Source organism: Rana temporaria, chromosome 2 (assembly GCF_905171775.1).
Source record: "Rana temporaria chromosome 2, aRanTem1.1, whole genome shotgun sequence".
NCBI lineage: Eukaryota > Metazoa > Chordata > Amphibia > Anura > Ranidae > Rana > Rana temporaria.
Genome location: NC_053490.1, coordinates 131,670,866 through 131,685,673, shown reverse-complemented (window position 1 = coordinate 131,685,673; position 14,808 = coordinate 131,670,866). Strand labels below are relative to the sequence as shown.

The 14,808-nt window shown below is 44.5% G+C and overlaps 2 protein-coding genes across 4 annotated transcripts in view; one reads left to right on the top strand and one right to left on the bottom strand.

The window, feature by feature from the left end:
* The window catches only part of LOC120929518 (SAP domain containing ribonucleoprotein), a 91,114-nt gene extending 89,979 nt beyond the window's left edge, over nt 1–1,135 (bottom strand). For all 3 annotated transcript variants that reach the window (XM_040341063.1, XM_040341065.1, XM_040341064.1), the window contains exon 1: nt 903–1,135. In XM_040341063.1, coding sequence (XP_040196997.1) covers nt 903–935 — 33 coding nt within the window. In that variant the 5' untranslated portion in view covers nt 936–1,135. The remainder of the gene's footprint in view (nt 1–902) is intronic.
* Nucleotides 1,136–1,314: 179 nt separating this feature from the next.
* ORMDL2 (ORMDL sphingolipid biosynthesis regulator 2) lies at nt 1,315–11,889 on the top strand. The gene is made up of 4 exons (XM_040341067.1): nt 1,315–1,460; nt 8,728–8,902; nt 9,474–9,625; nt 11,241–11,889. The coding sequence occupies exons 2-4, from the start codon at nt 8,729–8,731 to the stop codon at nt 11,374–11,376; spliced, it is 462 nt and encodes a 153-aa protein (XP_040197001.1). The 5' UTR covers nt 1,315–1,460; nt 8,728; the 3' UTR covers nt 11,377–11,889.
* The last annotated feature ends 2,919 nt before the right edge of the window (nt 11,890–14,808 follow it).

The window sequence follows — 14,808 nt, the reverse complement described above, 5'->3', positions numbered from 1 at the left end:
CTTAATGTACACAGGACGTTTTACAACCTCTCCTGAACGATTTAACTTGACAGATAGTAAACGACATTTAAAAACTTCAATTTTGCTGCGTTTACATGCAGTGTTTGCGTTTAGAGGCTTTTTTTCCCCCCTTCAAATAGTAAAAATATTTATCTCCATTAAAAACGCCTGTAAACGAAGCGCAGCTGAACGGCAGTTGTCACGTTTACAAGCCGTTACAGGCATTTGGTGTTCCAAATGCCTCTAAACATCGGTCCTGAACGCATTTTTATGCTTTACAGAAAATGCTTCTAAACTCAACTGCCTAGAAAAACAATGTTAAACGACCCTGTGTACATGTACTTATAAGATAACAGAGGGGAAGCTGGAAAAAAAAAACGCCTAACCGTTAACCAGCAGCAGCGTACATGAGGCCTAACGCTGAATAAAAGCCTCTCAAAAGTTGTAGGTTCTGTAAGCGAGACTTCTATGGAGGCTTTGAAGCACCACTAAAGTGATGTGTGGTTTAATTTTTGAAGCAAACAACGTGCGAACAGGATTGCAAGTGAACTACTTTAGTGAACGGAGCTTTAAAAGGTCTACACTAGGCCTATAGTATACCCTGGAGGGGACCGATTCTTTGGAATCCACCTATTCTAATATTCACCCCTCAGCACCAGAGTATGCCCAACTCTGACCAGCTGTTCATCTATACATTGCATGTGCTGGGACTTGGCAGCCAACGTCTCTAGGCCAGAGGAAGGTAGAAAGTGCCAGTACTAGGAGGACAGTGTGCTCCCACATACACACCACATTCTTCTACAACACGAGTGTGTTCAGTACTGAGCAGCCCTCACTCCCACACACAGAAGCCCTTCTCATATATCAAACCACACAACGGTTTTCTATTATTTCGGTCATACCTTCAGCTTGAGAATATCTACAGTTTCCGCCATGTTTCTTACACGCCTCTGTAGCCACACTCCCAGAGATTGGACCGTCGCACGCGTGACGTCACTTCCACAACAAAGCGCGGGAGTTTCCACCGCTTTTCAGTTTCCCGAAGCCGCAGGAAATTCCGCCGTCGCAACTCCCCTCTTAAAACTCTACGAGCCGCTTGACTAAAACTAGGGATCCGCTGTAGTACCGCTACACAACTTACTTCTCTGTGGTACGGTCACCTGACCCGGAAGCGCTTCTCATTGGCTGGCCACGTTGGAAGGTAGTGAGCATGAGCCAAACAGAGAGAAGGGGAGGAGGAAGCGTGTGGGGAGAGCGAATCAGAGTTGTGCGCAGGATAAATACGTCACACCGTCGTCGCCATCTTTGTTAGGTTCAGAGACCTCATTGGGATAGCGATAATAGGGCTGGGCGCCATGTTACGTGCGGAATGTCGTCACTTGCTCTCCGCCCTGGACTTGCGGTAGCGGAAGTGGCGGCGTTTCCTGGAGACCAGTGACAGGCGGAGGCCCTAGCTACAGGTAAATGGTGATGGGGTGGGCTGGGTGATGTTGTAGGGATTGGAGAGTGTGGTGTCTGCTGTCATACTGCATAAGATACTCCAGAGTACAAAATGTATGCGCTCCTGTGTCTGTCTACCCAATATGTCTCCACTGCAGAGAAGGCGTCGGGCCTCCATCATGGGGCCTCCTTCTTGGAAGTCCTAAACTCCAGGGACATGTACACACCGAGTCCGCTCTGTATTCATTAATAAATCACGATACTAAACATATTCATGTGTCACCCTCTGTACAGCAGTACTCAGACGGGAGGGGCAGATGTAGTGACAAAGGATATGCTGACTGGAGAAGAGAGCAGGGTGACAATAGGATGAGCTCATCAGTTTGCTGATTTTTTTTTTTTTTTTTTTTTTTCTTCTTCTTCATTGTCCAATTTTTAGCCATTTAAAGCACGGGTCTCAAACTGGTAGCCCTCCAACTGTTGCTAAACTACAAGTCCCGTCATGCCTCTGCCTGTGGGAGTCATGCTTGTAACTGTCATCCTTGCAATGCCTCATGGGACTTGTAGTTTCGCAACAGCTGGGGGGGCACCAGTTTGAGACCCCCTGATTTAACCACTTCCCGCCCGGTCAATAGGAGATTGACGTCCGGGAAGTGGTTGTGATATCCTGACTGGACGTCTATTGACGTCCTGCAGGATTTCATGCCGGCGCGTGCCCCTGTGGGTGTGCGGCGATCGGTGATGCCGGGTGTCAGTCTGACACCCTGCATCTCCGATCTCGGTAAAGAGCCTCCGGCGGAGGCTCTTTACCACGTGATCAGCCGTGTCCAATCACGGCTGATCACGATGTAAACAGGAAGAGCCGTTGACCGGCTCTTCCTCACTCGCGTCTGACAGACACGAGGAGAGCTAATCGGCGGCGCTCCTGACAGGGGAGGGTTTCGCGCTGACAAACATTGTTTATCAGCGCAGCCCCCCCTCAGATCCCCACACTGGACCACCAGGGAGTGCCCCCCAGTGCTCAATAGAGCACAAATATATATATAAATAAAGGACAAAAAAAGTTTTTCAATGCAATCGATGCCAATCAGTGCCCACAAATGGGCACTGACTGGCAACATGAGCACTGACTGTGCCACCCAGTGTCCATCAGTGCCACCTCTTAGTGCCCATCTATGCCCAGTGCCCATCAGTGCCACCCATGAGTGCGCATATGAGTGCCCATCAGTGCCGCCTATGAGTGCCCATCAGTGCAGCGTATCAGTGCCGCCTATCGGTGCCCACCAGTGCCACCTCATCGGTGCCCACCAGTGCCGCCATATCAGTGCCCATAATTGAAGAAGAAAACTTACTTATTTACCAAAAAATTAACAGAAAAAAATAAACATCGCAGAGATGATCAAATACCACCAAAAGAAAGCTCTATTTGTGGGTACAAAATGATAAAAATTTCATTTGGGTACAATGTAGCATGACCGCGCAATTGTCATTCAAAGTGCGACAGTGCTGAAAGCTGAAAATTGGCCTGGGCGGGAAGGTGCATAACTGCCTGGTATAGAAGTGGTTAAAGGAGACGTTCACTTAAAAAATAAAAAAATAAATGCACATTATCCTTTTTCCTTGGGAGATCCTGTTCAGAGCATGGTGGGTCATCTCCATGTTTTCTAGTGCAGTACTAGTCTCTCCCCAGGTAGAGGAGAACAATGACAGAATAATCTGTACAGGATAATCAAAGCAAATGTTTACCCCCCCCCCCCTCACCTTCCAGGACAGCTACTTGAGATGATTGGCTCCGCCCTCTAAAGGAAACACAAATCAGATACAATTTAAAAGGCCCCTCATTTCCTCTGACCATCAGTTGTTTTGTGTTTCCAGACCCTCCAGGAGCACCAACATGTTTTTTGTTTTTCTTGGGTCTGGTAACTGTGGTTGGTGGACCCCCCCCTTCTCTGATGTCATCCAGGAATAGGTGTGGCCAAGTCCTGGGAGTTTTTTAGTCATGTACTCCCAAGAGGAGTTCTGTCCAGAAGGGTTCCCTATTCGGAGGTACTTGCTTACCTGGCTGAGGAAATGGTGGCAACTTCCTTCAGTTTTCCCCAGCTCTGCTGTGTGGAACCTTGTCCTCCTCGTGCTTCGCCGAGGTGTACCAAGATGGGGTCGGAGGATTTCCGGTGAAGATGGTACTGGAAGTCACGTGACACACTGCCTAGGGAAACAGTTCGCTGAACGCCAGACAGGCACATTTCTAGCAGGACAACGGCAGCCTATTATTCCGACCGATCTTCGCTCGCCCGATGGAGCTTGAGGACAGGTCTGAGGATTGAGAATCCTTTAGGATTGAACCAGCCTCCTTGGTCCCAAAACTGCCCCCAAGGTAAGCTCTTGTCTGTAGTTCTACAGCAAGGGACCTTTTTTGTATGGACCGTTTTTTGTTTATGGTTCCTGTTTCTGCTTTTTTCTAGGCCAAACCAGTGAAGAAGAAATGTGGGAACTGTAGGGCCAGGCTCTCTGATAGTTCTAAAAACCTAATTTGTGAGGATTGTATTCCATCCAGAGCTAGTTCAGAGACTGCCTCTTTAACCACTAAAAGACCAGGCCAAGTTTTGCGATTCGGCACTGCGTCGCTTAAACTGACAATTGCGCGGTCGTGCGACGTGGCTCCCAAATAAAATTGGCGTCCTTTTTTTCCCACAAATAGAGCTTTCTTTTGGTGGTTTTTGATCACCTTCTGCGGTTTTTTATTTTTTGTGCTATAAACAAAAGTAAAGCGTTTACAAAATAGGGGATAGTTTTATAGGATTTTTATTAATATTTTTTTTTTTTTTTTTTTTTTTTACTACTAATGGCATGACTGTGACATTATGGCGGACACATCAGACAATTTTGACACATTTTTGGAACCATTGTAATTTTCACAGCAAATGGTGCTATAAAAATGCATTGATTACTGTGAAAATTACAATTGCAGTTTAGGAGTTAACCACTAGGGTGCTCTGTAGGGGTTAAGTGTGACATCATGTGTGTTTCTAACTGTAGGGGGGCGGGGCTGGACTTGTGATGTTACTGATCGTCTTTCCCTATATCAGGGAACAGACGAACAGTGACACTGCCACTGTGAAGAATGGGGAAAGTGTGTTCACACACACCTCTCCCTGTTCTTCAGCTCCTGTGACCGATCGCAAGACTCCGACGGCAAACGGGTCCCGCGTGCCCGCGACCCGCGGCTGGGCACTTAGAGGACGTACAGGTACGTGATTGTGCCCAGCCGTGCCATTCTGCCGATGTATATCGGCGTTAGGCGGTCCTTAAGTGGTTAAAAGAGTTAATGTCTTCTATGAAGGAGGTTGTGGCCCCCTTCTGGTCCTTTAATGATAGAGTAGCAGGACTGGGACCTTCCTCATCTAGTTCCATAGCTCAAGAGCCTTTAGCCTCGGCTAGACCCCTTCTCCGTTAGTGTTAGATGCTCTAACAAGGGCTCCTTTTGAGCCTTTGCATGAGGTTTCCCATAAAGATATCCTTCCTTTTGCGTTAGGAAGGATTTCTGATCTGCAGTCTCTTTCCTGTAAAGACCCCTTCCTGAGGATTCTAGAGGACATGGTAGTGATTAGGCCTGATCCTTTCTATTTGCCCAAACTTTCATAGGTCTCAGGAGGTAGTCTTGCCTAGTTTCTGTTCCTCTCCCAAGAATGCGGAGGAGGAAGGATTTAGGCTGGGTTCACACCTATGCGAATTGGTTGCGGTTAAAACCGCATCCAGTTCGCATAACATTATAAAATACATTGATTTCAATGAGGCTGGTTCACATATGTGCGATGCATTCGCACTGCCGAAAAAAATTGTGCGTTTTCTAGGCATTGCGGTGCGGCTCAGGTGCGAATTCAGGCCCATTATCTTCTATGGGCACGCATCTAATTCGCAGATGTGTTCATTTCTCTTCAGGATTTCTCTCATTCACCTTAATACAATTCCCCCCTCCCCCTCCCCTCTCCCAGGTCTCCAAATTCGGAGCTAAAACGGAGATGATCTGCTGAACAGCTCTCTTATCTCTCTGCAGAGATAAGAGAGCTGAAATTCGCACCGCACAAGTGTAAATCTGGCCTTACGTAAAGTGATGTCTGCTTCTTCACCTAGAGAAATCCAGTGGTTTTAGGAGTTCCTCCCAGCTGTTGGTGTTATTCAGTGGCCCCAAGAAGGGGTCTAAAAGCTCTATTGCTAGGTGGATTATGGAAGCTATTTGTGAAGCATACAAAGCTTCAGGTCGCATCCCTCCTTCTAGAATTAGGGCTCATTCAACAAGATTCATGGCCACATCATGGGCAGAGAGCGGGGGCATCATGGGAAGAAATTTCTAAAGCTGCCGTCTGGTCCTCCTCTCATGCATTTGTCAAACATTATAGAGTTCAGATGCTTTCCAGCCAGGACCTCTCCTTTGGTAGGAAAGTGCTTCAGGCTGTTGTCCCTCCCTAAGGTATAGTATCTTGCTTATCCTCTCAAGTAGCTGTCCTGGAAGGTGAGGGGGGGAAAACCCCCAGTTGGACTTACTGGTAACGGTATTTCCATGGACCTTCCAGGACAGCGTCTATATTCCCAACCTATTCTACTTTTCACTGGTCGACCTTGTTTACCTGGTGGTGGTGCTTTTTTATATGTTTCTATTTTTTTCCGAGTGCACTTTTGGTGGAGGTTTACTTGACCTTTTAAACAACTGAGGGTCATAGGAAAGGGAAAGGGAGGGGCCTTTTAAATTGTATCTGGTTTGTGTTTCCTGTAGAGGGCGGATCCAATCATCTCTCAAGTAGCTGTCCTGGAAATACCGTTACCAGTAAGTCTCTAATGGGGGTTTTTTTTTTGCAACAAAAAAAGTGCATTCACAATTTTTTTTTTTTTCTCACGCGCATGCTGGGTATGGCACCTATAATCAGTGGATCGTGGGTGCAATGTCAGGCTCCTGCAGACACTTAGTAGAGCTCTCTGTACCGATAAATGGCTACTGAGCTGCAGGAAGTGTCAATGGACTACGAGGACTTATATTCTTTTGGGAGGTGTGTGCCTGGGGGACCCTTGGAGTGTTTTTTGCCAACAATGACTTCTTGCTAATCCCCCCCCCCCCCCCCCCCCCCCGATTCATAGACTCAGAATAGATATTAATCAGCTCAAATAATCTGATGCTGGTGTTTCATGCTGTTATGTGTAATCCAGGGCTTGACAAATTTGCTTGGAATCCTAGGAGCCTGCTAAAAAAGTTAGGAGCCAGAAACGCACCCTGTCCCGCCGAGCTCGCGTGCAGAAGCGCACGCATTCGTGAGTAGTGCCTGCATATGAAAGCGGTGTTCAAACCAGACATGTGAGGTATTGCCGTGATTGGTAGAGCGAGAGCAATAATTCTAGCCCTAGATCTCCTCTGTAACTCAAAACATGCAACCTGTAGAATTTTTTTAAACCTAGCCTATGGAGATTTTAAAGGCTAAAAGTTTGTCGCCATTCCTTGAGCGGACGCAATTTTGAAGCGTGATATGTTGGGTATCAATTTACTCGGCGTAACATTATCTTTCACAATATAAAAAAAAATTGGTCTAACTTTACTTAATTTTTAAAAAAGTGTATTTTTTTCCCAAAAAAGTGCACTTGTAAAAACTGCTGCGCAAATACGGTGTGACAAAGTATTGCAATGACCGCCATTTTATTCTCTAGGGTGTTAGAATAAAAAAATATATATAATGTTTGGGGGTTCTAAGAGAAGGAGCTGATTGGGCAATGAAAACAGTCAGGGAAGCTCCATTAGCATTGCTGGTTGTCTTGTAATACCAACGGCCACCACAAGAGGGAACCAGATTCCAGAAAGAATCATAGGCCTGCAGAAGGCTGCAAAGCCGTGGCCTCAACTACCGGCCGTCGCGATCACGGGGGGGGGGGGGGGGGGGGGGGGGTTTGTGCACAGAGACAGGTTGTGCCAGGTTCGCTAATTCTAGTCGCAATTGTGACCTGCCCGGGGTTTGTCGAGCCCTGGTGTAATCTGTTTATTAAGGCGTCTCTCTCTCATCTCATTGTATAATTCCCCATTGTGTGCCTCATAAGTGTGAGTCTCCATTGTTAATTGAGTCACCTATTGTTTGTTTCTGTCTGTCTGCTAGTATTGTGTCAACTTCACCTCCATTACCAAACTATTGTGGGATGTTTGTTATCTCTTCATTAGATGTACTGATATTACTGTTTACAGTTTGCATTGTTTAGTATAATGTGATCAAGCTCCTACCTGATTTTGTGTGGTGTATATATTCTGTGTTTTTTACAAAAAAAAGTCAGTTCTAGTTTGCACCTAAGCTTGGGTGCAGTGCTCAGCTATAATACCTGATATCCGAGTGGAGGAAGCTGTATCTTGACAGAGGCTCCTAGGCTGGGTGATAGGCGGTCTGTCATACCTCGCCCACCAAATTTCCCACTACAAGGAGAGCTCTCCTTTATACAATTTTGATAATACTGTCAGTCCAAGATGTCCAGGGAAAAGGTGCTTGAGAACATATTTTGTCAAATGAAAGATCAAGTATAATCCAAAATGTAAATCAGGATGGCATGGAACAGAAAAGCAAACAATATATTTATGATGTACAGTGTTCACATCAGAAAAACATTTCCCCTTGGAAACAGTAAGCAGCAACAGTATTTATTACACTGTATCAAACTGTCCTATTGGACTCTGTGGGCATTCATTTTTTAAAGCGGATCTCCACTCTAAAGTGGAGTCCCGCTGATCGGAACCCTCCCCCCCTCCGGTGTCACATTTGACACCTTTCAGGGGGGAGGGGGGTGCAGATACCTGTCTACAGACAGGTATCTGCACCCACTTCCGGCCCTACGATACGGGCAAAGGACGGGTTTTTTCCTTCCTTCTTGTCCGTCCCCCGTTGTATGCTGGGAACACTCGGCTCCCAGCACACAGCGGGAGCCAATCGGCGGGCGCAGCGCGACTCGCGCATGCGCCGTAGGGAACCGGGCAGTGAAGCCGGAGCGCTTCACTTCCTGGTTCCCTCACCGAGGATGGAGGGGGGAGCAGCAGGGTGACGAGCGATCGGCTCGTCATCTGCTGCGATCGGCGCTGGACTCCAGGACAGGTAAGTGTCCTTATATTAAAAGTCAGCAGCTGCAGTATTTGTATCTGCTGGCTTTTAATATGTTTTTCCCGTGGCACATCCGCTTTAACTCCTACCACTACATATTGGACTGACTTCTGCTTTTATATGTGCTTGTAAGGAAATTTAACAAACTTTAAAATAACCCTTTGTCTTTCAGAATGAATGTTGGGGTGGCTCACAGTGAAGTGAACCCCAACACACGGGTGTTGAACAGTCGAGGAATATGGCTGGCTTACATTATTCTAGTGGGTTTTCTTCACATAATCCTCCTGAGCTTTCCCTTCTTCAGTGTTCCTGTTGTCTGGACCCTGACTAATGTCATTCACAATTTTGTAAGTTATTACTTTTAAACATACTTTATCATTTTTAATATATACAAGTACATTTAGGGTAAACCGTGTGTGTGTGTGTGTGTGTGTGTGTGTGTGTGTGTATATGTGTGTATGTATGTGTGTGTGTGTGTATGTGTGTATATATATATATATATATATATATATATATATATATATATATATATATATATATATATATATATATATAATATATACGTTTATCTTAAAAAAATAAAAAATAAATTCTAGATCGAGAAGGGGACAGTTCGAACATGTCGGGTTTTAATTAAAATTTTGGGGAAAACTATATTGAATATTAAAACAAAGTCTGTACAGGACTTGGTGCTTCGGAGTGTTGTTTTGGTATTTAGTAGAGAAATATCCTTCCTGCTGGGGTCCCCTTCCTAGCAATGTATAAACCAATAAAAACAGTTTTCTGTTGGGTCCCTTCTGCTGGGTTCTAAGGGAATTTGTATTTTGTTAGTAAAACTATAATCAGTTTGTTATGCCTGCTCATGTCCACATTTTGTTATTGTTGTTATTGTCTTTTTCTTATGCATTTTTCTATCAGGTCATGTACCTATTTCTGCACACGGTGAAGGGGACTCCATTTGAAACCCCTGACCAGGGTAAAGCACGACTTCTCACTCACTGGGAGCAAATGGATTATGGAATCCAATTTACATCCTCTCGCAAGTTCCTCACCATAACCCCAATTGTTTTGTAAGTAATTATTTTTTTGTGCTGTTTATTGCATTGTAGAGTCCGTAGGAAATAGGAAAAATTGTTAGTAGGCCAAAAAGGACATTTAGACGTAGCCTCTTCCGACATAAAATTTATAGCTGCTAACAATTTTTCCCAAAGCGTCTTTCAGGACAGCTACATGAGATTGGTTCTTATAGGATTTATATAGCGCCAACAGTTTGTGCAGTGCTTTACAACATGAGGGCAGACTGTACAGTTACAATACAGGAGTAATCGGAGGGCCCTGCTCATTAGAGCTTTACAGTCTAAATCCCTTTGCCTCTCCTGGATCTCGCTCCCCACATGTGGTAGAGATGGACTCCAGTAGCCTCTTGTATGCTTGTTTATGGGAGTCTCGGTAGCAGTCAACATGTTTGGAGGTTCAAGATAGATGGAGCTTGGCTTCTGACAGCAGGAGTTGTCCTAGGGATTGGGCACCCCTACACGTTTTTCGAACTGTAGTTGCTGTAATGCAGGGCTTGCCAAATTTGCTTGGAATCTGGGAGCCAGCTAAAAAAAGTTAAGAGCCAGTCTTTCGGCTGCTGATTTTCCAGCATGCTCATCTGACAGAAGCCAGCCAAACAGCCGGCTTCTTTCAGACCTACTGCCATACACCGGCCGGCCGATGTTGCCTGACATTCAGCCCGTGTGTACTTGGCTTGATGTGATGGGCAGCAGCTCACTAGGAAGGGACAGTGCAGTAAGGTTACAACTGTAGCATGAAGATCAGTATCCTGTGAAAGACGGTACCCCTTGCCGCTACTGCACATGCGCCGGTTTCAGGCAAAAGAAGCAGAGCTGCTCACGACGAATACAGCTGGCTCGGATTAACCCCTCGCAGCGATCGATCGGCTACATACAGGAAGACATGAATTCCATCTAGATGACAGCAGCTGCGGGACATGGCGAGGGCTCACGGCGGACACACAGGCTGGTAGCGTGGAGGGGACAGCAACAAGCTGTGTCGCATACACACAGGCTGGATGGGGGCACACCATGAATATCACAGGCTGGATGGTTGGCACAGGGGGCACACCATGGATGGCACAGGCTGGATGTTTTTTTTTTTTTTTAATATGCGGTATTGTGACAGATCGGACACTTGACACATTCTTGGGACCATTGACAATTATAGAGCTATCAGTGCTATAAATATGCACCGATTTACTGTGTAATTGTCACTGACAGGGAAGGGGGTTAACACTAGGGCGATCAAGGGAGTTAACTGTGTTCCCTCACTGTTCTAACTGTATGGGGATGGAACCAACTAGGAGAGATGACAGATCATTGTTTCTACTTTTGTTTTTTTAAAAACGTGTCAATTTGTCCTCCCATGCTGTTTGTGTGGATGGAGAAATCTGTTGGGTTCGTTTTTACTCAGGCCACAGGCTGAACAAAAGAAATCCGTTAAGCTGGCCACAGACGGCTCGACTTTTGAGATTCAAACAATAAAGAAAAATCGCTTCATCTATGGTCGGCTTTAGTGTATAAGCAGCTTCCATTCTCCTAAGAAAAAATCCTTTTACCCAGAATTCATTTGTGACCTCGGACATACATTATAAATGACCCATTCACCTCCTCTGTTTTCTTTCAGATATCTCCTTGCAAGTTTTTATACCAAATATGATGTAGTCCATTTCCTTATCAACACTTTGTCATTGATCAGCGTCCTCCTTCCAAAACTTCCACAGTTCCATGGCGTCAGGATATTTGGGATAAACAAATACTGAAGAGGACTTTCTATCCAGATATCTGCCCTTCAGATAAGACACAGTCTGCTCCGCAGAACTTGCTGGGAAAGTTGATATTTATTCTTGTGCTGAAGATAACTGGCTATGTTACCTAGTGTGCAGAGCAGCTCTTGTATGCAGTTGTCTTTTCTAACAGAGCTCTCAATGAATGTGGGCAGAAGGGTGACTTATCATTCCCAAAAGGTACATCAAAGCCCCTATTTTAGACATTACATCTTGGACAATGCCTTTGTGCTTTAAAATCATTTAATTGATTTAGTTCAATCAGCCATATGTTGTTTTTACTGACAGAAGAAAAATGTACAGTGATAATCACCAGCTGTGCTCAACGGAAGGAAAATGTGCTTCTTTATAGTGGTCAGGGTAGCGTCTTTTTCCGTTTTTACCCTACATTGATTCTGCAGTGACTTCTTCAGCCTCTATTTAAATGTACAATCCAGTCATTGGTGAATTTAAATTTCTGAATGTATAAAGGGGAAAACATCCACCTATTCAGGTTATGATTCATTTTTTTTTTTTTTTTTTTTTTTTACACATTCAGGTGTTGCTGGTTACAGCTTGCTATTGAAAGTGAAGGGGCTGCTGTTTGGTCTTCTCCTTCTCTCTATATATTAAAAAAACATTAAGCAGAATTAACAGTTCACCCCTTCTGCTTTGGTCCAGGCTGAAGCTTGAATAATTGCCTGGCTACTACTATCATGGTGGTAGCCAAGTGCTTCCTGCATAAAGGACATTTGGGTGCATATTCGCTTCTGGGAAAATTGGAGAGAAGATGGGATGAATGGCTTTAGCCAAACTTAATGAAAATCCGATTTGACTGCTGTCACGCATTTTCAGTATTGTTTGGATTGCATTAGCACCGTGGAGTGTTTTTTTAATTTTTTTTATATAATATAGTAAATTCCCAACTTCAAAACTAAGAAAAGGGCCATATAGTGGGACAGATATATAGACATAATGTAGCTGTTCACTAGATCAGTGGTCATCAACCCTGTCCTTAGGGTCCACTAACAGACCAGGTTTTATGTATTACCTTGGGGAGATGCAGACTAGAATACTGCAATCACTGAGCAGCAAATGATATCACCTGTGATGTATTTCAGTTATCGTGCAAACCTGGCCTGTGAGTGGGCCCTGATGATAGGGTTGATGACCACTGCACTAGATGACTAAACTGGTCTGGCTGAAATCTACACAAGAATTCAGAATTGTCCCAAGGCAAGGGACACCCTTTAGACCAGTGTTTCTCCAGTCCTCAAGGCACCCCAATGGGTCATGTTTTCAGGCTTCCTATTATTTTGCACAGATGATTTGATCAGTTTCTCTGCCCTAGTAATTGCCACAGCTGTTTCATCTGAGGGAAATCCTGAAAACATGACCTGTTGGGGCGCCTTGAGGACTGGAGTTGAGAAACACTGCTTTAGACAACATGGTTTTATGGTTTGGTCCGTTTACTGCTGTAACTTGTCAATGTTTATTTCTAAAAGGCAGTCAACTCTTAAACTTGGGATCCAGTAAGGGCTCCCCCCTTCCAGTATTGGGTATAGAATATATAACTTTTTTTCCCTCCCCTTTTTAGATCTTGATATTTATTCCTTGTTTTAGTACATGACTTTGGAGCAAAGCAGACCTCACGGGCATAATGTTGAAAAGTGTTACTAAGCCCACAATGTTAATATCAGTCTGTATCTTCAGTAGAGCAGTGGTTCTCAACCCTGTCCTCAAGTATAGGCTGTTTTGACCATCCCCTTCTTTTACTGTCCCCAATCCATCTCCTGATGAGCCAGAGCCTTTGGAGTCGCACTAAACATGCTCAGTTGTGTGTGTTGCTAGAGTTTTTTTATTTTCTTCCTGGTGCATGTGCTCTGCGCAGGGCCAATCGGCACTGTCTAGAGGGTCAGGGGTCCTGCAGCCTCAGAGGACAATGAATACTCCGCCAGACACTGATAGAAATCACAAGACTGCTATATACTGCCAATGACCTAATAGGCAGACCTTGCATTTTACTGCAAAGACTGTTTTGACAAAGAGAAAAAAAGGTGCTGCTCACCATTCAGTGCATTAACATGTAGATGAGAGTGACCTGTGAGCAGGGTGAAACATCTTTGGGGGGGTGCATGGCTGGAGCAGCGCTGTCTGAGGCCACATTCATCTACATACTGTATTGGTGCCTTTCCTTCTCTTTGATAATGTTCTTACACCTCCTGCATGGGGCACTGGCACCAGCTGCCTTCAATGCAACTGTCCGGGAGATCTGTCTCGGCTCAGAGCAGCATGGCAAGTTTTGTTTGAATCACAAAGGTGGTTTTAAAGTTGATATTATTTTTTTTTTTTTGGGAGTCATTAGGCTTCCTTATCCAAAGCAGAATCATAATTGGCAATTATTATTCACATAGTTTATCTTCGTTTGCTGTAACCATCTTCAGCATGCAACTGCATTTCTTTCCCAAGGCTACGTACATATGCTTTGCATGTGCCTATAGTGTTTTGCTAGCCATTGGTAAGCAACTCGGCATTTTGATTCTTTTCATATCACTTCCTAAATTCTTACATATAATAAAACCATACTTTAGCAATGGTTCCAAGGCTTGAAAGCCCAATAACCCCACTATGTGTTCCCATTGTTTAAATTAGTACCCGATGCCCACAGCATGCTGGCAGCTGTGACTTTCTGAAAACAATCCCCTCTAAACTGCTGGCATAATTACTGTCAGTTGTTTTCAGATCTAAATTGTGCATTGAGGGTTGGCAGGCTACGGAGTGCCATATTAACACCATCCATAAATACCTTACTTAGAAATATATATATTTTTTAAATGGGTATTTGGTGCTTGCATTTATAGGCGACAGCAGTATCAAAATTACTGTTCATATACAATCCTACCTGTTGGCAAAGTCTAGGTCTTGGTGTTTTATGCCCCCGATTCCATACAAATAGAATTTGACCACAAAAACGGATGCTGTGGCAGGCAGGATTAGAGTCTTTCATTGACTTACAGAAATGATCCAGCAAGCGGCCGCTTTGTGAGAAATTTGTCTTGTTGCTTTTTAAACATTGCTGGCATGAAAAGCTGTAAAACGTCCTTGCCCTTCTTCTCATTTTTGTTAGGCAATAGCCAAGTACCCATGGGCTCTTCTATGGATAACACAATTTGTATGCAGCTAGGCACTGCTACATCTGTATTTTTCTTTACACATTCCATTGCTATCATGTTGCAAGCATTATCTCAGCACCATGTTAATATTTGAAACCACAGCAGAATTCATTCCATTTGCTTTAGATGTTTTTTATGACTTTACCTGCTCCTTGGAACTGCATTCTAGAATTATATCAGGGGATTTGTAAAGGAGAGAATATCTGAGCATAGAAAGTAAAGGCAGCTATGCAAAATGCCAATAGCTACTACTGCA

Excerpts from the sequence above, each read along its gene's own strand:
- ORMDL2 (XM_040341067.1), top strand. The coding sequence starts at position 8,729 with ATGAATGTTGGGGTGGCTCACAGTGAAGTGAACCCCAACACACGGGTG. Across the intron at positions 8,903-9,473 it reads CTAATGTCATTCACAATTTT|GTCATGTACCTATTTCTGCA; the intron begins GTAAGTTATTAC and ends TTTTTCTATCAG. Across the intron at positions 9,626-11,240 it reads ACCATAACCCCAATTGTTTT|ATATCTCCTTGCAAGTTTTT; the intron begins GTAAGTAATTAT and ends GTTTTCTTTCAG.